Here is a 27,333-nt window from a genome sequence, read left to right as displayed (position 1 = left end):
AGAGGACAAACAAGCTTAGTTTTGTTAAGCAAAGAAAACCTCATTTTCTTTATGCTGAGTCACATAAAGTTCAACATAATCTCTTTAGAGAATGGGAAAATAACAGTTTATGGATATACGGAGGCCAGCAGATAACTGTGTGAATCTTAAAATGCATGCAAAATGCGGCTCTCTGAGAGCAGTTAAAAAAAAAAAAAAAAAAAAAAAAAAAGAACACCTCATATCCCCTAAATTACCTGAGAGCTGATTGCATAAAGGGTTCAGAGGCAGTACACTATAAGTACAGAGACGTGAGCCGTGCAGAGAGCACACAGCAACGCTTCTGTTGGACACTCCGTGTGCCTGCAGCAAAAGGGCAACTGAAGCTCAGGTGCACAAACAGCTTTAAAGGACTTGGCAGATGCATCAAGCAAAAATCTGAAACTGCAAATCAGGTAATTTATCAAATAATTTCCTTTTTAGCAGATTCTACCTTTCTGTCTAAAGATAGCTCTAAGTCAAATTGCCTATGTGATGTTCTTAGGATTGTTACTCAAGGATTTCATTAGAACTGATAAAAACCTGCCAATAAAAAAGGTAATGAACTAATTTTCTATTTGGGAAATTTGTGGAACTTCATAAAATTGTGCATTTCTTTTACGTTCTGAAGATATAATTAAGCTAAATTACTGCTATAGTAGTATTAAAGATGTATTCCATTCTACTGAAGGAACTCTGCTTACTGTAAAATCATTAAGCATGTTAGGAATTCAGTGCTAGCTAGAAGAAATAGGAAAACACTTGGTATCTGGACAAGAGGTAATAGAGGATACAATTATGATTATGTCTCTGAAAAAAATATAAGGTACTTCCCTCATTTCTTTCCATGCAAGAAATCTCCCTGCCACACAGAGCATAGCTGTCTTCTTAGCCTGACAAATACCCAGGCACCTGGCTACTTTAAATGTATAGAAAAAGATAGCAAAAAACTAGTGGATTATTTATTCCACCTTTAACTAAAGGTGGAATGGAAGTACTGCTAATCTCAGTGTCATTTTAAAATTAACTCTTAGCAAAGGGAATTGCCTGATGGAGATAGCAGGTATAGATGTCTATACCTTGTGCATACAGAGTTCAAGGGGGAAATTATGTTTTCCTCTTGGCAGAAGGCAGAGTAAAATCACTGTTTTCCAGAATCACCTGTGCCTCAGGAAGTTCATACCATATTTATTCTGCCAGAAAAATTAGCAACTACCTGGTTTTAATTATGAAGGACTTAGATGCTTTGAAGAACAAAAAAACAAATGGAGAGGTTAGTAACAGAAATGAGGAAAGACCGTAAGAAACTTCAATGCCATATTTGTTTTTCAGCGTCTGGAAATATTGATGTTATTGCTAGGTTTGCTTGCTCCACCCTCCTCCCCTGTTGTTCTCTGTCCAATGGAAGTTGCAGGAACCCCTGTCCCACAATGCCATCCATCCAGCTGCCACTGCTACTCCTCTGCTTGACCTCGTGTGGTGTTTGCTTCAACGGGGGACATCTCCTTCCAGAGGAGAGTGAGAACATGGGAAAACGTCCCCTGGATGACATCCTTCAGAGATCTGAAAGCCTCATTCTTCAGTCTGTCCTCAAGAAAGCTGAAAAGGAAGAAGAGATTAATAAAGGTATCTATCTCACTGGGGACACCCATTTGGTGATGGCACAGCACTTGACTGAGATCATTAGATCCAAGGTATGATTTCCAGGTCTTAATGTTCGTACTTAGTACTGGAACTAAGGGGAGGGGAAGGATAAGAGGGCTGCCAGCAACACACTGACAGACACTTCTTCACAGATGCTTTCTTCTCTAAGATCTCTTTGCTCAGGAAAGGCTGCACTATCACTAAGCAGCTGCTGCATAATAAAAAGGTAGAAGCCTGTCACAGAAAACCTGCTTGTTCACCAGGTACTTCCCTAGGGAAGCTTTAAGAGGACCCATGAAGGACATTCTGCAACTGTGGACCCTGTACGTAATGTAAATTTGAGGTGGGGGTGCTGCCATCCACCTACTGCCTCCATCCACTGGCTCCTACCTCCCAACAGAGGTGGGCTTTTTCCACAGCTGGGAATGCTAGAGGCTGCTCCAGTGTCTGCACCTCCCACCTTGTAGATGCTCTGCTACCAGTAGTCACAGCAGTGGAAGATCAGACTCAGGGATTGCAAGAAACAACACAGAGGTGCCTGCCAGCAAACAGGAGCACTGGGCCCTTCCAGAGTGGAAGGCGAGCTGGCCCCAAGTGCCCACAGGAATAGTCATCCTCCCTCTTCACATCAATGCTGAGAATTGGTTGTGCTGATCCAAGTGGTGAAATATTAAAAAGAGCCTAATAATGAGTAAGAGATACTAACAGTGTTATGACTGGTAGCTAGAAATACTGAGTTGGCTTTCAAAAAGCAACAGATTAAGATCCTGCTCCACAAATTCCTAATACAACTTCCTTAGGGAGGATTATGGGGTTTTATTAACCTTTTTCTTTTCCTTGGACAGAATCGAATGCCGCTCTGCTACAACGGCTTTCCAAAAGACAACACCCTGGGAGAAAGTACCTAAGCAACCTGGAGAAGAGACAGCATCCTGGAAAAAGAGATGTTAAGGAACAGACATCTTATGGAGACACTCAGAAGAGGCAGCATCCAGGAAAAAGGGAGATGGAAGATGACCTTGATGTCTATCTGGAGCTGAAAAGGCAACAGCCTCCCGGCAGAAAGTCACTGTTGGATCAGTTTGTTTACAGCCCTAGGGCACAGCTAACCTACATGAACGAGTTATCCAAAAGAGAATATCCAGGCAGAAGATATCCAATGTTCAAGCACCAGCATCCTAGCAAAAGAGGCTGGAATTATGAGGTAGACGTATACGGTGAGAAACGCCAGCATCCTGGAAAAAGGCACTGGAATTTTGACAGCTCAGATGACACAGGTCCCTGCAACTTTCAGCGGTCATTCACTTGTCATAAAGGCAGCTTGTTGCTTGATTTAGTAGAAGACCTTAGCAGAGACAGGGTAGAAGAAAAGCGTCAGCACCCAGGGAAGAGAGCAGCATGGGAAAGTGAAGCAGAGGAATGAGAAAAGAATTGTGTAGCACTTGCATTTGGTGAAGTAAACTGCCAGATCACCAAAACATTCCGTTAGCTCCTTTTTGGCTTCCCGCTGCTGACCTCTGCACCTGCCTTTCAGTGTGTTAATGTTCCCATCCAAGTTAATGGCTTTGTCACACACTTAAAGCAAAGGAACTAAAGGACCCATCTGAATGGAACAGGCAAATACTGAGAATCTTAAATTCCCCCACTTTAGGAAGAGTGCTTATTTTCTTACGAGCCCAGACCCCCAAATAATCCAACTATGTGTTCCTAAATGACTAAAACAGGCTCTTAAATTTCTGTTCTGACGCTTCTAAAGTAGAATAATGATATGGTTTCCTCTCACATCAGTGAAATCAGTAAATAGCGAAGAAGAAAAAAGAACATATGCCAATTGTTTCAAAATTAAATAGAGCAGGTTTTCAGTTCTAAATGATAACATCCTGGACACCTGAGACCTTGTACACTACAATCTGTCCAGACAGTAAGCACTATAGAGAGACAGGAACAGTTTCAACTGGAACAAAATAAATGAGTGACTTCATAGTTTGTCTTGGAACTGGCATAGGAAAACCTGCCTCACCTAAGAGGCTACAGAGTGCAAACGGTTAATGCATCCCTGAACATCTCAAGCACACATTGTGTCCCCTCTGACTGTGTACAGCCCACACAAGAACTCCCACCCTGGTGTGTCCACACTTCAGTCATGCCACTTGAAATCATGCCTTCTCCTCAGACATTTAATAATAAAGCAAGAGATCCTTCCCTTCCAGTGAGGATTTCTGATTTCTCTCAAAGGAATGCTTTTACTTTCTGTGGTCAGACTTCCAAAAGTGTTTATTTGATATGAATTATTCAATAAACAAGAATAGTCAGCTCTGGTGTCCTTATTGGTTGTGCAAACACACTGCAATACTGTGAAAAACATACAACCAACTCAAGCTAAATAAAATAACATCAAAGGGTATTTTTCTATGTACAATCTCCTTGCATGCTGGTGGTCAGCACATGCTTGTACTTAAAACTATTTCATTACTGAAGTGGAAGGATGATAGACTCCCTTAAAATCTTCCACCTGTATGACATACATAATTATGCATCTGGGCTAAACTCACATCAGTCATGTCACCCACTTCACAGGGAACTTGATGAGAAGCTGATTTCCTGTTTGTGAGTCTAAACAATAGATTTACTGATTTTTGCAATTTATATACATTTACTGAGCACACTGGGTTACTTATATAAATTCTTGCACATTTGAAGAGGTTATAGCACACCAATATTTTGCTACAATGTTATTTTTTATGAACAAATGAGTATACTTTCCATCAACATTCATCCCTAATATTATCGAGACACATTAACTGACTTGGAATTCTTCCTCAGTTATAGAAATCAGCTTTGCAGAAATCAGTTTAGCTGCCCTGAAGAAAAATAATCATCTCACAAGTTTCACTGAAGTTAGATGCTCACAGGCTGATCAACACTTAACCTGTATTCTGCAGTGTTGCAGACATACTAACAGGCAAGTACACTCTTTCTCCCACAGACATCATTCTCAGAGCATTGACCGCCACAGGGGAATTCACACTTTTGTGACTATGAAGCACACACAAGCACAGGTTCAAAGTTAAGTATTTGTCAGATTTATCTACACCTTTAAAGCTTTTTGGCTCTGGGGTTTGGCTAAGAAACTAAGCAGAAAATAGCCAGCTTTTATCCTATAATGCTATGCTTCTTTGAATAGTAAATATAGTGCAATATCTTAGCAATATGAACAACTCAGATACATATATACTGTTTAGTTATTACACAAGAATTAGTTAATTGCACATCTCTCTCTCATCATCTTATTTTTATTGTATACCTTCCCCTCACTGTCACTTTTTATTAGAACTTAAGAGAATTTAATAGCCATGCAAACATCCGCAAGTAACTAGCTTTGATCTGTCACTCACACTGTAACAACTGCAAAACCAGGGCTTACAGTTACACTGGTCCCTGAGGAAGTGCACTATCTGTCTGGCTGGGGCTCTTCAGGAATGAGAACAAACCAGAAGCAGACTTGATCCAAAGGTCATGGAAGTCAATAGCAAAATCTGCAGAATCTGAATTAAATCCACAGAGCAAAGCTGTGCAATGGCTCTAATGTGGCAGCAGAGTCACACAAAGTCTTATTTCTTAATTGAGACTAAACCCACCTTGCACAGATGAGTTCTTTGTTGATTCCACTGCAGTTTTATATATCTGGGTATTATTAGCAGTTACTGAGACATAAGGGAGCTTGATTCATAAAGCACAGATTTTGCAAGTGTCTTCAAAATGAGTTTTGCTTTTAATGGTGGAGAAAGTTCAGGTGAACCAGCTGTATAATTAACATTCCCTGCCACTATTTTCAACACCTCTCACCATTACTGTTCAATGCCCCCTCCCACACACTTATGAGCCTTGACCTCTTTGCTGAGCCACTGTAATTAGCATGGGCTGAGTGTTTCCGAGGGACATGTGGCCCCAACAAACACCTTTATTACTACTTATAATGGCTCATTAGTTGAAGAAAGTTTGAAAACAGCATCATCACCACTACTTCCCTGGTAACTCACTCAGTTAACATTAACGGGTCAGCTGCAACTTTAAAGCATTGGTCAGGTCAGGACGTCGTTATAAGTAAAAAATATGATTGAAAGAAGTCAAGGGGAGAATGCAAGAGGGATGAGACTGTGTGAGGTCTGATTGTACAGAGACATGACACACAAAACGAAGATAGGGAAATCCTTTTGATTCTAAGAAATGGGTATGTGGACTATCAGCATTGGAATGCAGAAGCCTCTCTTCCCCTTCTGCCAAGAACAGCATGAACACCCCTGCAGGGTAATGAGGAAAGGCTGGACACAGAGACCTTCAATAAAACCAGATGGGAAACTCCTTGAGAAAAATGAGCTAACGTACCTGCCTTAAGACTAATTTTAGACCTGTGTGAAGACATTTGTGCTTTGTTTCCTTGATGAAACCAATACAGCTTAAAAGTACTAAGAAGGAAACCAAGGAGAGGACATTTGTCAGGCACCAGCCAATTCACCTTGTCTGCTTCCACGAGATGGAAGGAGCACTGGTTGAAGGAGAGTTACTAGATCATAAACTGTATTGGTATGCTAGAGCAGGATACCTGTTTCTGATAGAGATGGGGCATGTCAGATACCAATACAATGGAATGATCCTAGACAAAAGGTGAAATCAGCTCTTGAACTTATTTCAGACACTGTGGTTTGAACTGACAGCCAGTGATCCAGACAAGACAGCAGTATGTCACAGAAGGGTTGACTGAAGTAACACCTTTCTCACTTATAGCTAACGTTTCCTCACTTTCTTCCTGTTCATATGCATTGGAAAGAGGGGAAATCTGGACTTCATAGATTGCACAAATACTCCTACAAAATGGAATGCAGGTAAACGAGGATCCAACATGCCATAGCTAGTTCACTGCCATCCTCTCTCTATAATGGAGGTAATTAATATGATGCAGCATAGACTGATTAGTATAGGGAAAAATGTTAGATTATGACTCAGAAAACTAAGGGAAGTGATCTGAAGAGTCTGCCTGAAATATGATTGCTGATTTAAAGTAATTTTCACAGAGAATCATATGTTTCCACCTTGAATTCCCTCTTGATTTTGAAGCTGGTACTGTGTGGGGTGACTGAAGAAGCTTTGTGAAAAAAAAACAAGAGGAAGAAGAGAAAAGTCAAGACAAATGAAAAATATAGTAAGAATTTTTGAAGGGTTTTCTGAGCCAAAACAGTCAAGACAAAAAGCAATCTCTTTGAAGAAGCAAGTGGTATTGAAAAAGAGAGCAACAACAACCCTACAAAAATCATAAATCATTCCCTGTCAAATACCAACTGGTGGGGGTATTCTATTTATTGCTTTTAGACATGCTGTCTTCTAGAAGGACATTGGTTGCTGCACAAGTCTGTAGACAAAAGAGAAGATGAGAGGCTAGAAGAGACAGCATCCAAATGTGGTGTACTTGACATTTGAAATGAGCCCTGAATGGAATCCAGGCATCTCAGTGTATGGCTCTTACAGTTAAACCATTAAATTAAATGTAAATGCAAAGGAATTCTGAATCCTCCCCTCTCTCCTCTTTATAATTCACCTACTTTATGTAAGTGCTGCTACTCCATGGCACTCAGGACCAACGCCACAGATTATTCAGCAGTGTTAAGGGACCAAACAAACTTGAGATGATGACTGGCTTGCAGGTACCAAAGCAGTTAATCAACAAATCAGATAAACAGGTCTCAACAAGTAGTCAGCTGCCGCTCTCACAAACCATGAGGCTGTCAGTTTGGATTGATGAGATTGCAAACACAGTAAAAATCATGGATTTGGCATGGAAATGTAGCTTCTATCCTGTCTACACAGACTAATTAAACAGATTTGTTATGTATCAAAATGTTTAGTATAAGCAACTTGAGTATATTGAATATATGAGCTTTGGTAAAATGAACAGCAACAAGTTTAGTTCTCTGAACAAAATGAAAAATACAGGAAATTTTATGCTAGATCCACCTAAACAAACAAACAAAAACATCTTCTCTGATAAATTAAAATCAAAGATCATTAATGTCATCAGATGAGTTTTGTGCTACCCATTTCAATGTTAGGAAATTTGAAATGAATTTTTAAAAAATCTACCATTAAATTTTGAAATTGAATTTAGGCAAATTTAGAAAACAACATTAAATTAAGTGACCATTTTGTTTAGGGAATATTTACAAAGAACATTCTGATTTTCCCAAGAACAGTCTGATTTTTCACTCTGCTTACACTCTGTTTAGAGGGTCTATATTGAACTCAATGCTGTTAAATTTCAGGTACTTTAAACATTTTTTTCACTATGTTTGTGAAAAACATTCCACTTGAATACCCTGAGAAGTAGACAGGCATAATTTGCATTTACCTCTCCTGTGCTGAGGTCAGATACCTTTATTAAACATTCCAAATGGTACTGAAGGTATTACAAGAAGTCGAAGAACACAGATGACCCCAACTGGAACATATTTCTTCTTGAGCTGTGCCATGGCTGCGGGGCCAACTGGGCCCCCCTTCTCAGCCATATTCCGAAATTCAGCCCACTAAAACGTCTCCTCTTGGACATCAGTAGCAATTACCAATTTAGCAACAGACCAGGTCCTAAAATTCACAGTAAAGGGTTATCACACAAGCATATTTTACCACTTACTTTCTTACTGTTTGCAAAGTGACTTGACTGCAGCAGAGGAGGAGTTACCTAACAAATATGGGGGTTTGTCAGCTGAGCTTTTATATCCCAGCAGCAGGATGGGGCAGTACAGGTCTGACTTTACTGCTGGAGAGAGTCCTTCCGCACTACTGCTTGTTTGCACTGATTCCCTGTGAGCCATTACTGATACAAATGCAGTCCCCAAGAGACTCTGTAGAATTGCAGTAAGGTTTAATTTGTCCCCAAATACCTCTTCCTACTGCAACTAGCTGGATGAAAACAAATTAATTTTTGAAGCACTGTAAACTGAATTGCTTTACACTGATCTGGATGTTTTCACTTTGCGGACAGCCTCTGTATGGGGAAGTGTGATGAGCCTGACCAAATAACAGCAGCCAAAGTCTTCTTGTTTACACCAGCACAAAACTAGATCATGCTCAGCATTTCTTAAGAGACATAGAAGCTCAAAATTCCCTTTGGGAGCAAACTGATACCATTCAACATATCACTGCATCTGGCACAACTCTGTAGTATCAGTTCTCTAATTGTCTCTGAGATATTCCCAGTAAGTCTAATACCCTCATAAAGACCCAAATCATATTAAGCAGGTGCAGTCACTTCATGGGGAATGCGTTTCTCGGGAAGGGATAAAGTCCACTTACATTCAGAAAAAGGCAAACAAGTGGCATTTTTCTTTAAAAATGTTGAAAGAAATTTCTCTTTTCAAGAGTGATTGACACTACACGGTGTTTTATCAGTATTTGAAAAAAATTAATTTGGTGAGATGTGTTCTCATATCTGTGGTCAAATGTAGAACATGCAAAGGAGCACAATTAACTGAAGATACAGTGAAATGTTTGATTTCTTGTGCACACTCCAGCATGCCATCAACCTCCTCACAGCTCACTGCAGGCAGTCCTCATTGCATGGTTTGTATCCCAACAGGAGGCTACCAGACTTCAATTGTTCTATTTATCACTTTAATTAGCCTTTAACACTTTATTTTTGAAAAAGAGCAGTTACTGAAGCTGTAGAGAGACAGGGTTGAAGAGCGAGCTTGCTGTTCTGTACAGCCTCACTTTTCCTTACACACCTGATTCTTACTACCTGGGAACGGCAGGAGAGGATGGACTGCCCGGGTCAACAGGGCTCACAGCACACAGGCAGGAGAAAAACCCTTACAGCAAACGCCTGTGAAACGCACGGCCGAGGCCGCCACGGGCCCTCGGCTGCTCTCAGACGTGCTTGTTGTGCCATCTAGTGACTGCCACGTCTCCCATCCTTCACCCACCCCTTTTCCTGCCCGTTCCCTACACACTCATGACAAATCATGCACATGAATCAGGAACCAGAAAACTGAAACACCAACAGAAACCTCCCTAAGAGCTCTGCGCCTACATGGCTCTTGCAGTTCTTCTAGAGACACGTGTATCGCTGTAGCGTTTCTTCACTGCTCGGTGAGTTACAGCTCACTGGCCTCAATTGAGGACAAAAGGAGCAAGGAACAACAAAGGCAGCTGGTGCTGCTACTTGGTGGCACAGGTATGGCTCACCGCCAGGAAACTGCCCGGCTCCAGCAAATCCAGGGGGATGGTACCACAGCACGTGAATCTTCGAAAACACAGCCTCAGGCTGGTTCTCTTCCTCCTCACCCCATCACGATCCGTGCTGAAAAGGTTTTAAAGGACTTAATATGGAAGGTAGAAGTGCAGGGCATGATGAGTCACAGTCCACTTTAAATGGACAGGACTCAAGCGTAAATAGCATTGCCACGTAAGAAAATCTCTGCCTCCAAGAGCTTGTAATCCTAACACACAAAGCCGAAGTGTGGTTACGTGCTCCTATTGTTTCTATTTGATTGGGAGTGTGTGAGAGAAGGGACTGCTGCCAGCTGAGACTAAACAAAAGCTGGCATCAGAATGGGCAGACGAAAAATGCCCTGCCGTTGATTTACATAGCTCTTTGTCAGAAGGCAAGTAGTAGGATTCCTGGGCTTCGTTTGTGGTTAAGTACGTCACCGGCTGCTCTGGTTTGCAGTTTTGGGACACTTCCTTTAGGAAGATTCGATAGGCTGGGAAAGGGAGCGTTGAGCGTGTTGATATTGGCAACGGTGGTCCTCTTGAGCGTGCCCAGCGGTTGGGACACACAGCACAGACCCACCAGTGCTAGGAGAACGGTCCCAGGGCACCGGGGCGGGAAGGGGCGGCGGCGGGACGCACGTCCCCTTCGTGACAGCGCCGTCTCGTCCCGGAGAGGACTCTGTCACCGCAGCTCTGCGGGCCCGTTACCGGGGCCGACTGCAAGGCGGCGGGATAGAGCGAGCGGCGCCAGCGGCGCCGGCCCCGCCGCCGCCCCGCTCCCGCCGCTCCGCCGGCCCCGCCGGCCCCGCTCCCGCCGCTCCCGCCGCTCCGCCGGCCCCGCCGCCGCCCCGCTCCCGCCGCCCCCGCCGCTCCCGCCGCTCCGCCGGCCCCGCCGGCCCCGCTCCCGCCGCTCCGCCGCCGCTTCCAACCGCCATCGACAGCTCCGCGCTCGGCAGCCTCCCCGCCGTGTGGGACGAGCCCGCCTTGTCCCCGCCCTTTCCTCTCATCGATGGCTCAGCGCTCGCCCCGCCCTCAGCCGCGCTCTGCCGCTCCCGGCAGCCGGGACGGGCCGCGGCCGCCCTGCTTTGGAGATAGTCGCCGGCCGCCCGGGCGCTGAGGTGAAGCGAGCCCTGCCCCGGGCTTTTCCCGGGCCGTCCCTGGGCTGTCGCTGGGCCACGGACCCTCAGGCGGGCGGGGCAGCCCTCAGCGGCCTCTCCCGCGGCGGGCGGTGCGCCTCAAGCCCCGCCCATCTCCCTGCGTAGCCTCTCGCCTGCCCCGGGCGGGGCCTGCGCGGGGCCGCGGAGGGACCGGGCGGGGAGCCCGGCGGAGGGACCGGGCGGAGGGACCGGGCGGGGAGCCCGTGGAGGGGCTCGCGCCCAGCCCGGGCCCTTCCCGCCCCCTCTTGCGCCGCCGGTCGCACGGCCCTGGCCTGGTTCGTTTCAGGCAGTGCCTAAGGACGATGCGGCCCCCGCATCCCGGCAGCCGGTGAGGGTAGCACGCGCGGCCGCGATGGCGTCGGGCTGCCCGGCGGCCTTCGGGGACCCGACCGAAGTGCGCGAGGGCTTCCTGTGCCCGCTGTGCCTGAAGGATCTCCAGGCGTTCCGGCAGCTCCAGGCGCACTACGAGGAGCAGCACCCGGGCGAAGACCGGGACGTCAGGGCGCAGCTCCGAAGTAAGGGCGGCCGCGGTAAACGCGTTCGTCTTGGCTGTGGGAAATCCCTGCTCGTACTTCGAGTGCTCCCAAATGTCTGACAGTAATAAAATATTAATTGAAGGGACTTACAGGCGAGGCATGCAGTTCCGTTCTTCCGTAAATCTCCTTGGGCCAAGCATAGTATTTACCTTTTCCCGATACTTTCCATAAATTGATTCTAAAGTAGGGGCTAAAAACATTGCTCTTCAAATGTCTGATTTTATGCACGATTTTTACTATTGACCTTGTTGGCTTTTTTGTTTGTTTTTATCTGAAAACTCAAAATTATACTAACCCAGTGAATACCCAAGAATTACTTGTCGACTGTGGAGATTATGGGGAATCTCTGGTACTTGCCAGGTTCCAGTTCACTAATCTCTTGTTTTGACAGTAGATAAAACTGTGGTTGCAGTTCAAGTGTGAAGTTAAGAAAGGTTGTTATTGGAAAAACATGGAAAAGCATGTGGGTGGTGCAGCTAGCAGGAAATGCTGGGAGTGTTCCATATCTGTTATGGGTTTCCACCCTTCATTAGTGTTTGGAAAATCTCTTTGAATTTTGTTTTACTAAGATGTTTCCCTCTTTTTTAATCCCTAGTGTACACAATGTCATTTTATATTGAGAGAAGAATGTTTAAAATGTTTAAAATCTGGCAATAATTCTCTGTGTTTCCTGCAAACTCTGGTTTTAGTATGCTAGAAGTACTGGCCTCGCAGTCTTGATTTTTTTTTTCTCTTGAGATAGACTTTTGAAGTATTAACCAATTTTCGTGGTGAAACTCTAACCCTAACACTGGGCTGTTTAGTACTTTTAAAAGTCTTTATATGTACAAGCACACTGAAATTGGTAGCTTGTGCAGTAAAACAAGGAATGTGTTGGACGTCCTTGTATCTGAAGAAAATAATAGGGAATTATGAGAATTAAGGTAAAACTTTATGATGCTCTGTGCAGTGAGATAGGTCCCATAATTTAAGACAAGTTGCTGTTTTACAGTGAGGTCTGACAATGGAATGTTTTAATCTACTGTCTTGTCCTTAGGACCTCATGCTGCTCTATGACAGACAGCAGAGAACATTTTGTGTCATGTGTGTTGCTCTAAACTGCATTTTTGTTCTAAGAATGTTTTGAGAATAAATTTATCCAGGAGAAAGATTTCTGGTAAAAGAAGATGACTACTCTATACTGGCTTCACATGACAAATATGTGGTGACTACCTGATATGTTAGATAACTTGGGTTTATTTTTTTTCAGATCTAGTCCAGAAGGCCAAAAAAGCAAAGAAGAAATTGCTGAAACAAGATGATGACAGAACTGATTCTGGAGCTCAGGAACGATATGAGTCATTCAGCTATGGTGGAGTAGATCCATACATGTGGGAGCCCCAGGAAGTAGGTAGGAGAGCTAGAAAGCAATACACAGTGGGGATAAGTTTTGATCTGAATTGGGAAAGTGCTACAGTATTGCCGAAGTGGCTTGGAATTGTGTCTGTGCTGCACTGTGTTCGCTAGCAGGGGGTTATGGTTTGCACACTGACTTTGAGGCAGCCTATCTGCATTGGGTGGAGCATGGGGAAAACACAGTTAATGGGGAGAAGAAAAGACACGTATAGAATCAGTACCCAAACTACCCTTCAGGTAGTTATTAGTCATGTCATTGTTGCTGTCCTGCTGAGATCTGCTTAATTTGTGTTTACCTCTGTGCAAATGTATCTTCATCTTGTGACTTTACAAAACAGATAATCCACTCATTAAAAGTTACAAAAGTATATAAAATCTCTAGCTTTTGGGCTACACTTAAAGTAGCTGTTAGTTTGCATGTTTGTCAAAAACATTATCTACTAATTTAAACTGTCAGCTTTTCCTTGGATTTGAGGTGGTGATCACCTCTTATTAAAAGGGGGCTTACTTTAAAAAAACCAAATTGACAAAAACAAACAACAAACAAACTCCACTCCTCTGAATATAAATCTACATTTGTAGAATTTCAAGGATACGCTGTCTGAGCCTGTAATTATAAATACTGCTACTGGCAATTGCCTGTACTATAACTGATATACCATGGTTATTTTTGGAGAAGGAAGCAGCACCATCTTTTGTGGATCCTGGGAAAGTTTCCACTATGGTGCTGACAGACTAGGACTGAGTCTTTTGGGTCTGCAGGGCCTGAGTTCTGTATATTTCTTTCCTTTTGACTTTGTAACTATTTGAGCAGCAATCATAGTGTAAATATTAGCTAAGAATAAATTTAGGGAGAAGGTTTATGAACATTAGAGAAGTGAGAACTGCTTTCTGATGAGCGTTGAGAAGATGAACCATAGGGATTTGGCATGTAATTTGATGGATCATTGAAAGGGATTGTGTCTCCAAAGCAGTGGCTTAAATCAGTTACCCAGAGGGACTCTTTCACTACCATGAATGCATCTTTTGAGATTTTTGGTTGCTTCATTAGCACGAAGAAGTGCGATTCTTACATTTACATAGGTTGCATCAAAAAGCAACGTCTGATTTTGAGTTCTACCAGCTGGAAGAAAGATTTTATCGCTTGGTTGGTTGGTTTGAGGTCTTTAGTTTTTTGTCTATAACTTGGATTTTTAATACCTCACCCACCTTACTTGGAAAAGGAGTAATCTTAAACCAACATTATCAACTATGAATTGTACATGTTTTAGAGATGCTGTATAGTTCTTTTCAATACTCAGTGATCAGTTTTCTGCAAATCTAAACTGTCATGGAGGATTTGATTCAGGCCCCTAAAGGTTTACACATGATCAGAAATCTGAAACAAAATTGCTGCTACATAGACCTCCAGTAATCCTTGGGCATGCCTCTTCCCTTTGCTCAATATGTAGCCAGGAAACTAAAGGGAGTTGGTTTTGAGGATACTGCTAGTAGGTAACAGCTTACCAAATGTAACTGACAAATGAAGATGGAGAAAAAAATTTGTTGCAGATTTTCTCTTTAACATAGTGCTGCTTGCTTTCTGTAGTAGAAATAAAACACTGTTTATTGCCAGCCTGAATATTAGTCTTTAACTAGTGTTTTATTTACAGCAACACTGTGAAAATGTAGGATTCCAATGTGTCTTTAAAATCGAATTTGAACATGAGAAATAAATGGTGAAAAGAAGAGACATTTGTCTTTCAAGTGGCATTTAAATCCATACAGAGTACTTGGGTGACCAGGACAACTTTCTGTTATCCCTGCAGGTGCTATGAGAAGCCATCTTTCTGAATTCAAGAAACACCGAGCAGCCAGGATTGATCACTATGTAGTTGAAGTCAATAAGTTAATAATCAGGTTAGAAAAGGTAAATTTGGTGCTTCTTAATATTCCAGCCTTCTAAATGTTTCCTAGACTAAAAAAAAAAAATTCGGTATGAAGTATGCCCACTTATCTAGGAATATACTTTATAAAAGATACTAAACTATGACTTTCTTTACACATTACCTTGAGAACTGCACATGATTTGACTTTGTGCCATGGTTATAATTTCTGGATCTATGCACCATTTTCAGACTGAAGATGCTACTTCCACTTGCTTCAAGAGCCATCTGTTCTCCTGTTTTATTTTCTCCATGTTTTACTTTACTAAATTGCTCCCCAATATTTTTTGACCTGATTCTTCCAGCTTCTCATTCTTCAAAATCTGCCAGTGGTACACCTGCATTTTGGCTCAGATGCAGTAATGTTGGCTGCAATAAGGATTATGTCCAAAATGTGCTGATTTGTACAGATTTGACAAGTCATTGTTTAGCACTGGTATGAACATGGAATTAGGAAAAAAAAAAAAAACAGCTGAAACTCCTCTCTCTTAAAAACATCAGGTTTCTTTTTCTTGTTGGGCTGAGTTGTGCTGGGTTTTTTCCTTACAAAAGTATAATTTTCTTCAATATATTGTTTATCTTTAACCAGCTTACATCATTTGACAGAGCAAACACTGAGTCAGCTAAAATAAGAGGTTAGTGTGACCTTACCTGAGACTATTTACCCCTATAGTTTAACCAGCTGAGGAATCAATTGAACACTCATGCGGTATGTATTCCTGCTCACAGCTATAGAGAAGTCTGTTGTGCCTTGGGTCAGTGATCAGGATGTTCCATTTTGCCCAGACTGTGGCAGTAAGTTCAGTATCCGAAACCGACGTCACCACTGCCGCCTTTGTGGGTCTATTATGTGCAAGAAGTGCATGGAATTTGTCAGTCTTCCTTTGGCAAGTAAGTACTGCAGAGTTAATTCTTCATTTTCTCAGCTCACTTTGGGTGCGTCCTGGCTTTTTGCCATTACAAAAAAATATGCTGGTAATAGTCTGTCTCTGCAGAAAACTATGATTCCATTTCATGCAGATACTTGTCTGTGAAGCAGAATACAAGGAATTATTTCTCCATTCTTTTTCTCTGTTCCTTCTTCAGATTTGGAAGTGTTGCATAACACAGAAAAATTTACTAGAAGTAATAGCTGTAATAGTAAATAAATAAATAGTAAGTAGTAAAAATGTAGTAACTCCTGGTAAATATAGGTATTACTTATTATACTGAGTACTATAACTATGGAGCTATTAACTTTAGGAACTGCCAAGGTTCCTGACATTTAAAAATATTGTGGATATTTCCAGTTTTGTCTGTGTTGTCCAAATGCTAGACCTTGGGACAACAACTTAGGAAAATTCATGTTTAGGTCTTTAAGAACCACTTTAAACTTTTATTTTTCTCATGTGGTGCACAGGAGAGGAGACTGTACATTGTGTGGAGATAAATGACATTAGCTGCACAATGCCTGGACACCATTATCATACCTGTTCTACACATTGTTTTGTGACTGTGCAGGCTCAAACATGAGAATGCTTATGCCTAGAAGCAATGTAGGTGATGCTCAGCAGTGTGCTCTCTAGCTAGTTTTAAATGCAGCAAGATTTGCAGTGAAGACCCAAATTCTGACTTGCAGTCATAGTTGTTTTGCAGTCCTTGCATGTCTTTCAGCAGACTCAACCTGTTTTTTTAGTACCACCGGAATATAAAGTTTCCGTTAAAGGGCAGTTTGTTTGTGTTGGTAAAATCTGTTGGCTTCTCCAGTTACTGTAAAATTACCTGTGTATAACTTTTAGGCAAACTCACTAGTGCCAGCAAAGAGGCCTTGGGTTCTCATACAAGCCCGAACTCCTCACCAAGCAGTGTCCACGGCTCCCGCCGTGGCAGCATTAGCAGCATTAGCAGTGTGAGCTCTGTTCTGGATGAGAAGGATGATGAACGAATCCGTTGTTGTCAGCACTGCAAAGACACCTTGTTGAAAAGAGAGCAACAGATTGATGAGAAAGAATATACACCTGAGATTGTGAAACTCTATGAGGTAGGTCGAGCTCTGTGCTACAGTGTATATGTCTGCAATGGTCACTACTTGACTTTTGGCTTGTTACCTCATGACTCAACTCTATGACTTAATACTGACTTGTGTTAGCAGAGACTGTTGGGTGTTTATGCCATGTTGCAAAGACATATCTGAAATGTGGGAATCAGTTGCAATATAGTATTTATAGCCCACATTAACTTCATACATATTTTTAAAATACATCTTCATTCTTATCATCTGGAACTAGTAGTTCAGACATGCCTCTCTTAAAATTGTGAACTTGTTTAAACCAGTGAGTGATATGCTGTGCATTTGGTTGGTGGGCTGCACTGGAACCATAGCACTTGATGTCACCACTGTTGCCATCAGTCCTTACACTCATGGCAAATGCATTTTTTGAACCATCTCTATCAACATTACATTCAAATGCTTCGCAGCAGGTACTGATGATCACCAGATACCTTTTCAGTAGAGTCTACAAACTCCCCTGGTTAGTATTAATGGGAGTTTTTGTTGGTGCTCTTCTTGGTGAAGAGATGTAAGGCTAGAAGTTGTCCAAGTCAGCCATTCAAACAGCTTCAAGATTCAAAGTCCACATTACAGGGGTACAGCCAGTCTTTCTCCGTTCCTGACAATGCCACATGTGTTCTGGAGATAACTGGAGAGTCTTGTCATCCTGAACAGTTAAAGTGCCTTTCATCATGGTTAACTTCAAATCTGCACAAGCAGCATGAAAAGATTCATGTCAACATGTTCTTGCATTAGTATTTTAATGTAAGTTCTTTTTTTATACATTTTGTTTTAATATTATAACAAGAAACTCCGACTCTGCATGGAGAAGGTTGACCAGAAGGCACCAGAATACATAAGGATGGCAGAATCACTAAAGTAAGTCCCATTGCTAGCTATGTTATGAATACATGTACTTTTCCTCTACATGTGAGAAGTAGTAAGGAAATGGTATACTAAGGCTGCAAGAGTGTGTAAATTTAAAGAAAATTCAGTGCTTCATTATCTGTTGTCTTCTGGATGCTCAAACAAAGTAGTACTGAATTAATTATTAATGGTAACATACAGAGAAGTTGTTTGATTTGTTAATTTTTTAAAGCCACTTCCCAGTGAGGCACTACTGTCAAACTTCCACACATCATCTTTGCAAAAAAAAGGAAGTACAAGGCTACAATTCATGTGTAAATGAGCCTCTTCAAAACAGCTGCAGTAAGCTGTTGCTGTCCTCACCTGGGATGCTCTGGCTTCCAAGGAGTGCCAGCAGCAGCAGATTATTAGAACTATTCTCTTCTGTGTAAAGCACCTTCACCTGGCAGTTGTTCTTAGTGTAGCTGGGTACCCTGTGCTGCAGTGGATAAGCAACAGTCTCATATTTCAGTTTTGTGCATAATTTCTTGCAGTAGTATTCTCTCATTGGGGTAACTTAAGTCTCTTCAACTCTATCTGCAAAAGGTTGCCAGGTTATACTTTTGGCTCGTGTAGTGAGAGAAATACACGCACTGGTCTTTGACTAGGAAGCATTTCCTTTTGAAGAGTTAAAGTTAATAAATATTGCTATACCTGTCCTTTAGATCTAATGGTTGTAGAAAAATTAGTAATGAAAGTGCTTTGTAAAAACACTGTTTGCAATAGGAAGAAGTACAGAAGGTGAAAAATCTGCTAAGGTGTTACTGCTTTTTGTCATGAATTCATGAAAGATTGGGTTATGTAGCTTGGCAGCTGGAGAAAAGTAAAAATACAGATGTCCTGAATAATGGAAGTAAATGTCAGAAAATAACAGGCTTGTTATGGGTGAAATTAAAGATTTCTGACTAGTAGTGTGTCCTGGAAATTGGAGTCCTATGGATAGTGAAGTTGCTTTTTAGAAAGGGATTCTTATAATTTACATTTGTGATACAAAAGGACAGGGAAGCTAAAAACTTGTGAAGAGTTTTCCCCACTAAGTCCTAATTTTTTTTATCAATAAAGTGGAGACTCTAGTAACTAAAGTGCCTGTAATGATTGTGTCCCCATGTGGACAGTCATTTACTAGCATTTTAAATACTACACCCTGTCCAGCATAGTATTTTGCTTTCTGACAAATGCTAGTGGAGGTAACTATTATGCTTTAATAGTGTAGTTAGTTACTCAGAGATTTTTCCCACCAAGTTGTCCCGAAAGAAATCCCCACAAAATAGATATATTTGCTAAGCATATGTATATTTTAGATATTACTTGTAGAGTGGCATTTTTGTGTTAGAATACAGTTTCTCCTAGAGTAGTAAGTAATAATATATAAGTAATATAAGTAATAATTACATATATGTGTATGATTAAATAATTGTATTAAATCATAAATACAGCTGTCTTCTATGAAGTGTTCATGTTCACAAAATTAGTATAATTTTTCACTTTGTCACAAAAAAAGGTTTTTTAAACATGAGCTTGAAATAAAATCATTTAGCCCTTTAGTGTTAGCAGTTACCATTGTTGAATCTTGGTCATCTTGGGATAACTAGTGGTGTTGTACATGTTGTTAATTGAATGCATGACTTACAGTAAAGTTCTGTTTATTCTTTAGTGCTGGGGAGTCAGCCTACAACCTTGATCATGCTAATGACTTGAGGGTGGAGATTCAAAAAATGTATGAATTTATAGATGCGTTAAGGTAAAAGATTGTCTCTCTCCTTTTTCCCCCCAGTATGTATGTATCTCTGTTATGACTTAACTGATTATATGGATGATCAATTTGTCTGCTCAGTTGTAAAGAGCATTTGAAAAGGTAGATGCTGTTCCTGTGCACTATCAATTTCTACTTTCTTCTCCAGCCTTAAAATTCATGCATTCCTTTGCAGTAGGAATAAGTAAATATAGAGGAAACAAGTAGCAGCACCATTTAGGGAAAGGAATTGTTTGTTTGGAGTTTCTTTGTTTTTCTAAGGCTGGGAGTGGAAAGTGTTACAAATTGTAATATCCAAAACTGTTTATATAAAAGAACATCAGAAGTTTTTGATCCACTATTGTCTCTCTGCTTTTATGGAATTTTTCCTGATTTTGTTTTTGAACTGATGAGGCTGTATGTTTTCTTTGATTCAGTAAGAAGATTTTGAGTCTGGGCTTGCACGAAGATCCTCAACCTCATCCTAAAATACTACAACTTCAGCGAATGATAAGATATTCAGCTACACTTTTTGTTCAGGTAAATAGAGCATGTGCTCTATTTACATTTTACATAGGGTTCTCTTCTTTGCCAGGCATCCCTGTGGTTTGACTCTATTTTGACAGGGGCCTTAGTTCTATATGTTTTCTGCATTTTCTGTAGTTCCCCTAATGACTTACGATAGCCTTAAATAAGCTGTGTGGAACACAGGTCTTTCACTCAGAGCAGCATTGGGCCTGGGGAATCCAAGAGGTGTGTGAGCCGTGGCTCTTCCTTTTGCTGAGGTGTCAGCCCACCCAGCAGTGCAGCTGTAGCAGCAGAGGTGTGTGGAGACCTGCAGCAGGGACTGCAGTGTAGAAGCATCTTTGATGTGTTTGTGGGGTTTCTGCTGGTAGTATCTCTCTTCTCAAGGACTTGAAAAATGGGCTGAATACCTGCAAGCAATATTGTAAATATTTCAATTTTTGCCAGGAAAAGCTGCTTGGCCTAATGTCCCTGCCAACTAAGGATCAGTATGAAGAACTGAAGAAGAGAAGACTGCATATGGTAAGACAGGTTGGGATCTGTTACATCTTGTATTAGGCTTTCTCATAGATATAAGCCTGGGAGCTGTGTGGGGAGATGAGTAGCTGCCTTCAACACAGGATTTCAGTTTGTTATTTTTTCATCCATATCATCCCATCCCCTTTTCCAGGGATTTGCCTAGCTGCTGCTTTGTTCTGTCCAGAACAGAAGTAGATGGGCACAAAGCTGGACACTTCTAGAAAGCAGAGATTTGGGTGCACGGGCTGTTCCTGCTGCAGTGCGTGCAGAGCAAGCCCTGAAGTGAGTGTGTTAGTTTACACTGACTTCAAAATTGTGTTCAGGAATTCACTCACATAAGCAGAATTTGGAAACTTCTTTTGTCGGTGGGAAAGGACATACTAGAACAAGGATGCCTCTGCAGGGGAGGAGGTATCCCTTTTTTCCTTTAGGAGGGAGGATATCTTTAATTATAAACTAAAGCCAACTTCATCTTGAGGTATAAATTGAGAAATAAGAATAATCCCACTCTAAAAGCCAGTGATATCAGTGACCTTAAATACGGATGTTCTATGTGATACAATTAATGTCCAAATCAATCTAGACCACTCTTTGCACAGCTGCATTAGGCATTTTCTTCCTCTATAAAGAGAATTGTTGCTCCTACTTTCCCTCAGGTTTGTAGAGGCAGATGTCATGGGTTTTTCATCAGAATCATCACAAACTCAAGGGAAGCGTGTAAGGAATGGTATGAAAGTAAGAATCTTCTGCAAAGTACTCAAAATGGCAGCTGATCCCTTTAAGCATCAGCCAACAATGTCTTAAGATCAGCTAACTTGTACCTATGGATACTTAGAATGAAATTTTTCAAGCCTGTGGTGTTTTCTTACTACATGTTTTTTGGTTTAGGTCGCTCTTGAAACACAGGGAAAACAAGAGGAAAAGCAGGAGTTTATCTCCATATCTGCATCTGTAGTTAATGGTGATGAAACTCACATAAAAAAAGGAACAGTCAAGAAATCTGAAGGCTGGTTACCCACATCTAGCATTTCAAGAGAGAGCGAGAGAGCAGACCCACTTCTTCAGCAGATTGACAATATCACATCCTTTATTAAGCAAGCAAAGGCAGCTAATAGGATAGATGAGGTCCATATGTTGCAAGAGAACCTGATGCAGCTTCAGGATGAATATGATCAACAACAAACTCTGAAAGCTATTGAGCTTTCTAAAAAACAGGCAGAAGAGGAGGAGATACAGAGGGAGGAACTTCAGGTCCTTCGTGAAAAGGAGTGGGAAAGAGAGCACCATCAATTCATGTCTCAGCATTCAAGGACACGCTCCTTAGACTTCAGAGAAGTCAAACAGCATTTGGATGTTACTTGGATCAAAGGGGACATGAGTTTTGAAACTCCTGCAGTTGAGCAGCTGCCAGCAAAAGAGCACTCAACCTTCACACTCAAACCCCAGAATGTCCCACAGTGTGACAAAGACCGCGATCAGCCAGCCTGTCTAAACCCCTTTGAGGATGAAGCAGATACCCCTCAAGTAGAAGATCCTGATAATCCATTTGCCAAAGGCACCTCTCCAGTGGCTTCCTTCTCTAACACAGCTCAGCAAAGTGATAAAAAAGAATATAATCCATTTGAAAGTGAGGAGGAGGAAGAACAAAGTAATGGAGCACCTGGCAGTACTTCAAACCCCTTTGAAGAGGATGAAAATCCATTTGAAAAGCCTGGGGGCAGTTGGAATTCAGGGAATCCATTTGAAGAGGGATCCTCTAACAATCCCTTTGAAGTGGAGGATGGCAGTGAGATCTCTGGAGAGGAGGCTATAGAGGAAGAGCTGCTTCTCCAACAGATAGATAATATTAAAGCTTATATATTTGATGCCAAACATAGTGGACGACTGGATGAGGTGGAGGTACTGACAGAGAACTTAAAGGAACTGAAACACACATTAGCAAAGCAGAAGGAGAAATCTAACAGCTGAAGCAGCAATAGGGCTGTGTAATAATTAAGTCTGCTGTTAAATATGGGAATGTAAAGCAGATACTTACAGACAGGAGTACAGATCACAAGAGGGAATTGGGAGAATCCTGACTTTAAAGCACTTTCATTTAGACATTGCCACTACTACACAGTCTTGAAGAAAGAATTACTGAGGAATGCTGCTGGTCTCAAAAACTTAGAGTAAGAAATTTTAAAATAACTTTTTACAGCACTTTTTAATGCTAACTGGTCTTATTGAATGCTTATTTTGGTCCAGGGGTTAAGTAAGTGCTAATAGGGAACTATGATGTGGAAGTGGTTGGACTGTTGGTTTGCCCTCTTTCCTGCTTTCTGCTGCAGTGTTGGCCTTTCAAGTGTGGCTTTGACTAAAGAGAGATGAAAACTTTTCTAAAACTTTTTCATCCTGTCCTGACCCAGGGTAGTTGAACTGCTAATGCTGTTCTGGCAATGTGCTGTTAAAGAGCTGCTGTGATTCTCCGGGGTGCTGAATGTACAGGCTTGCAGATCAAGTTTATGCAATGCTAATAAATACATAAAAGGCATCTTCAGACTGAGAAAAAACTTTCTAACTGACCATAGTATGGGTAACTTTTTAGTGTCTGTATAAAGAGACCCATGTAAAATTTGGATGCTTCTTTTCATCACTTCTGGTTTCCCATTTGCTCTGAGCACAAACAATGGTGTCATAGCATCATGCTGGCTTCAGACCTGCTCATGAGGGAGCCAAGCATTTGCTCATTTCCAGGGAAAGGAGCATCAGGCCAGCACCACTTCTGCCTGTAATATAAAGGGGGAACCTCCAATTGCTAATTACATTGTGGAATCTACACATTCCTTTAAATCCTCCGGATGACAGAATGATCATGTTTGTTGTATTTGTGAGACTGGAATATTTTGTAGCACCCAAGCAACAAAAAATTTTGTTTATAATGGAAAGCTGAGATGCCACTGGAATTTTGTGAAAGCTGGGAGACAAAGTCTGGCTGCAATAGTGCCAAATGGCAGTTCTCTCTCATGTTAGATTATTCCCCTCAGTTTTTATGAGAATCAGGCATACCTATTTTAAATAAGGATTGAAGACCTCTTGTGATCCTGTGGCCTGGGGGATGACCAGGTGACAGCCAGTACCTGTGATGCAGGAGGGCCTCCAGCTCAGCAAATGCAGGTTTTTTGAGAAAGATGGAATCTAATAGCTTTGATTTTTGTCTTTGAGAGGCACAGAAACATCAGCAGGAATCACTGTTTGCAGGAGTGGTGGTGGTGAGTTAATCTTAAAGGGTTTTTTAAAAACTGAAATAGAGGAAAATCAGGCAGATCACACTGTATAGCACTAACAATAGTGGGCTTACTCAGAAGTGTGAAGTTCTGTGGAATGGGACGTATCTTTTAATTATGTCTCTGATATTGGCATATTGTCTCTGATATTGTAACCCCAACACTGCTTAAGATTTTAGAGACAAGTAACTCTGCTACCTAAAGAGCAGGAACTCTGTTTCCTAGCTGTAAGTGGAGGTAGGGACTTGTGGAACTGTTGTTTAAAAAGACCAAACCACCTATATCCTCACTTAATACCACTAGCAAGGGGCAGAAGTAACTCAGACCAGCCACTCAAGGATACCCGATGGTCTGTCTGGTGTAGCCTGAATCTGGGTTTGAAAGGTGTGCAGAAGAGGTTGGCTTAAGACCTTGAAGTTCATACACTGATGTTTTATTAGAGCAGATTGAGTCCCCAAGTGTTATTTTGCATCAAGTAGATGAAAGAACACAGGATTCTGAAAGGTCTTGTCAGAACATAAGTGCTTGACACCATATTCATGAAGGCACCAAAAACTGTTGATAGGTAAATAGAATCCCTGGAATTATTTAAGAGATAGTATAACGCAGTTATTTAAGACAGACTTGGTTGCTATTCAGGAGGATTGCTTCCTGCACTCTAACCTAATGCTTTTTTAGGTATCAACATGAAAAAATGTTTCAGTGGCTTCGGCTTTCACATTAAAAAGTGTTTTTTTCCTTGTTGCAACTATCCCACCTTGTTTATATTTTCTGGCTAATACACTAATAACTGAAGTATTCTCATTGTATATGTAATACATTATTTTTACAAGCAGGTAACAGACTGGGATACCTCATGATCTTTGTCAGTGTTAACTGTGATAGACTAGACAGCTAATACTAAAATCGTCTCTAACGTGAAGACCTTTGCTGGTATAGGGACTGCTGTGAGGCTTGCAAGGCACAAGGGAATGAAGATGTCTTAAGCATAAAGCTCAATAACTAATTAGCATTGACTTTTGTTACAACTGCATGCACTACTCTGTATGAAAACTTTGTAAAAAGAGATGAAATAAAACAACATGTTTATTTTGTGTTGTGTTTGTCCATGACAGTTTGTACAGGATGCTTGCATCAGTGTGAAATTTTGTATTCAACCATGAATTCAGAAATGCTGCAGTATCAGCTGCAAAAGTTGTATCTTGCTGGAAATGAGACTCTGAACTGTTTCTGATTCATAACTACATAAATTAGGAAAATTCAATTGAGACTGGAGTTCTATTATCATTTGGCTGTTTTCAGTTGGTACAATATGGACTTTTGCACCACTTTCTACAAAATATGGAATTCTGCGTTACTTCTAAGATAGCCTCTCTAGCCCAAAGAAAATATGATCTTGGCATAGCCGTAATTGGCTACCTGCAGGCATGAATAAGAAATAAGACTATATTAATTTTGTTTTCCAGTGTTGAATTGCAATACTTTGTATAACCACAGCTTTTTTTTTGTGCCAGTTTTAACTTTTATTTATTTTTCACTTCATTATTCTAGTTGTAGATGTAAGAAGGCTTATGAGGCAGAGTTGTCTGTATTGAATGAACTTGCTTGTTCCTGTTCCCAGGAACTGTTTGCTCTTGTCTCTCACTGAAGCACCTTCATTGTCCAGCCCTGAGGAAAAACAGCTGCATAACTTGAGATCTTGAAATGTCAGGCTCATGCCTCATTTTTCATAGCAGCTTTGTATTTTCCCCTCATCTCTTTGGGCAATGGTACAAAAGCAGGGCAGGGAACTTGGCCTTCAATCTCACACATGCATTCTCGCAGATGATACTTCTTGGGCCCAAAGGTTGCTGGATGTGATAGTTTTTTCCTTTCTCTTTCTTCTTTTTCAAGCATTTCTCTAGAAAAGAGATCTGTTTGTTACTATCAGAAGTCTGACTAGCAATACTTCCTCTCCCTTCCCTGGACCCAGGTTATGAGAAAGATGGATTTACAGTTCCTACCTTGTGGACGTTACCTTGCTCGTGTCAGTTTGATCCAGGAAAAGTGGTATTTCCTTCTGTATTCCACAAAACTATGTAATATGTATGCTAGATGATATATTAGCTTACTGCGTGCTACTTACTTGCTTTTCCCCAGGATTTTTTTAATGTGCTCTGTTATCTCTTTGTTGGTTTTATCTTCCACGTCAACCAAAACTTGTTCTCCACTGTCTGTCAAGAAAAATTCATAACAGTGTATCAAATAATACCACTTCCTTCTGCATGCCGTTTAGCGAGGCTTTAAACGCACAGGAATGAAGGATCTACTTCCCTTCTGCAGTTAATGTGTATTGCAATGTTTTAAGTGAAAAGCAAAATCTCCATGAGGGTGAGTCTAGGGGAGCTGCCAACGACTAAAGCTCTGTTCCAGTCAATCAGCTTCTTTCCCCGCAGCAGCCGAAGCAGGGCCGAGTGAGAACGACACAAACGCAGCGGTAACGACGCTGCCGCTGCGACCCAGCCACTACTCTGCGGCCCCCGCGGCTGGCGGGACCTACCCAGGTAGAACCGGAGGAAGGGCGAGGGAGTCATGTTCCTGAACAGCATGATCTGCACCCAGGGGTTCCTGTACTGGATCTGGGGGATGTTGAAAAACACGAACTTTCTGGAAAAAAAGAGAAAAGCACACAAGGGCTGGCCCATTGTCTCTGCGGCGGGAGGGCCGCGCAAACCCCGGTGTCTTTTGCAGGGGCAGCCCGCGCTCCCGCCGCGCCCCGCGCTCACCTTGCGCCTTCGCTCAGCTCTCCCGCCGTGTTGTAGTTCACGGTCATCACCTTCACCGAGCTCTTGAACACGACATCGCCCTGGCTGAGGTACTGCAGGGTCCGGCGCACCGGGAAGCGGCCTTTCATCGGCATCGCGGCGGCGGCCGGAAGGGGAGGTGGCGTTCCCGCCCGCCCCCTGGCGGAGGCTCCGCCGCCCCGCTGATCCCGTCCCCGGCAGTGCCCGCAGAGGCCGCGCGCTGTGCCCGGGCCTGGCGGCGTGAGGGACGCGAGGGTGGCGAGGGGCGTGAGGGACGCGAGGGACGCGAGGGTGGCGAGGGGCGTGAGGGACGCGAGGGTGGCGAGGAGCGTGAGGGACGCGAGGGACGCGAGGGTGGCGAGGGGCGTGAGGGACGCGAGGGTGGCGAGGAGCGTGAGGGACGCGAGGGACGCGAGGGTGGCGAGGGGCGTGAGGGACGCGAGGGTGGCGAGGGGCGTGAGGGTGGCGAGGGACGCAGGGGTGGCGAGGGACGCGAGGGTGGCGAGGAGCGTGAGGGACGCAGCGCACAGCAGCGACAGCTTTGGGGCTACTCAAAACTTATCTGTTCACTATGAATTAAAACCTTAGGAAAAAAAGCCCTCTCTCCTCCTAGAGAAGCTCGTTGAAGTCAGTAAGTTC

General features: G+C 42.3%; 3 protein-coding genes across 3 annotated transcripts; 2 read left to right on the top strand and 1 right to left on the bottom strand.

Annotated features, from left to right (window-relative positions):
- The first annotated feature begins 237 nt into the window (after window positions 1–237).
- On the top strand, window positions 238–4,161 carry TRH (thyrotropin releasing hormone). Its single transcript, XM_053953760.1, has 3 exons — window positions 238–434; window positions 1,427–1,644; window positions 2,508–4,161. Exons 2-3 carry the CDS (start codon window positions 1,449–1,451, stop codon window positions 3,083–3,085), a joined length of 774 nt encoding a protein of 257 aa, XP_053809735.1. The 5' UTR covers window positions 238–434; window positions 1,427–1,448; the 3' UTR covers window positions 3,086–4,161.
- Window positions 4,162–11,186: 7,025 nt separating this feature from the next.
- On the top strand, window positions 11,187–25,005 carry RBSN (rabenosyn, RAB effector). The gene is made up of 11 exons (XM_053953542.1): window positions 11,187–11,596; window positions 12,867–13,007; window positions 14,821–14,921; window positions 15,527–15,572; window positions 15,667–15,828; window positions 16,716–16,957; window positions 17,775–17,845; window positions 19,527–19,613; window positions 20,042–20,144; window positions 20,577–20,651; window positions 21,537–25,005. The coding sequence occupies exons 1-11, from the start codon at window positions 11,434–11,436 to the stop codon at window positions 22,614–22,616; spliced, it is 2,271 nt and encodes a 756-aa protein (XP_053809517.1). The 5' UTR covers window positions 11,187–11,433; the 3' UTR covers window positions 22,617–25,005.
- On the bottom strand, window positions 24,980–26,993 carry MRPS25 (mitochondrial ribosomal protein S25). Its single transcript, XM_053953543.1, has 4 exons — window positions 26,677–26,993; window positions 26,451–26,557; window positions 26,037–26,124; window positions 24,980–25,811 (listed from the first exon to the last, which is right to left on the bottom strand). Exons 1-4 carry the CDS (start codon window positions 26,808–26,810, stop codon window positions 25,625–25,627), a joined length of 516 nt encoding a protein of 171 aa, XP_053809518.1. The 5' UTR covers window positions 26,811–26,993; the 3' UTR covers window positions 24,980–25,624.
- Between the last annotated feature and the right edge of the window lie 340 nt (window positions 26,994–27,333).

This window comes from Vidua chalybeata, chromosome 12 (genome assembly GCF_026979565.1).
Source record: "Vidua chalybeata isolate OUT-0048 chromosome 12, bVidCha1 merged haplotype, whole genome shotgun sequence".
Classification (NCBI taxonomy): Eukaryota; Metazoa; Chordata; class Aves; order Passeriformes; family Viduidae; genus Vidua; species Vidua chalybeata.
Note: the sequence above shows the minus strand (reverse complement) of the source record. Positions and strands in the feature narration are given on the sequence as shown.

What these genes read in the sequence shown, in the direction of transcription:
- TRH (XM_053953760.1), top strand. Translation starts at nt 1,449, where the DNA reads ATGCCATCCATCCAGCTGCCACTGCTACTCCTCTGCTTGACCTCGTGT. An exon ending in GGAAGAAGAGATTAATAAAG is followed by an intron (nt 1,645 to 2,507) that starts GTATCTATCTCA and finishes TTCCTTGGACAG; the next exon opens with AATCGAATGCCGCTCTGCTA.
- RBSN (XM_053953542.1), top strand. Translation starts at nt 11,434, where the DNA reads ATGGCGTCGGGCTGCCCGGCGGCCTTCGGGGACCCGACCGAAGTGCGC. An exon ending in TGAGTCAGCTAAAATAAGAG is followed by an intron (nt 15,573 to 15,666) that starts GTTAGTGTGACC and finishes TCCTGCTCACAG; the next exon opens with CTATAGAGAAGTCTGTTGTG. An exon ending in AGGATGGCAGAATCACTAAA is followed by an intron (nt 17,846 to 19,526) that starts GTAAGTCCCATT and finishes TTTATTCTTTAG; the next exon opens with TGCTGGGGAGTCAGCCTACA.
- MRPS25 (XM_053953543.1), bottom strand. Translation starts at nt 26,810, where the DNA reads ATGCCGATGAAAGGCCGCTTCCCGGTGCGCCGGACCCTGCAGTACCTC. An exon ending in CTTCCTCCGGTTCTACCTGG is followed by an intron (nt 26,125 to 26,450) that starts GTAGGTCCCGCC and finishes TTTTCTTGACAG; the next exon opens with ACAGTGGAGAACAAGTTTTG. An exon ending in AAAATCCTGGGGAAAAGCAA is followed by an intron (nt 25,812 to 26,036) that starts GTAAGTAGCACG and finishes TCTCTTTTCTAG; the next exon opens with AGAAATGCTTGAAAAAGAAG.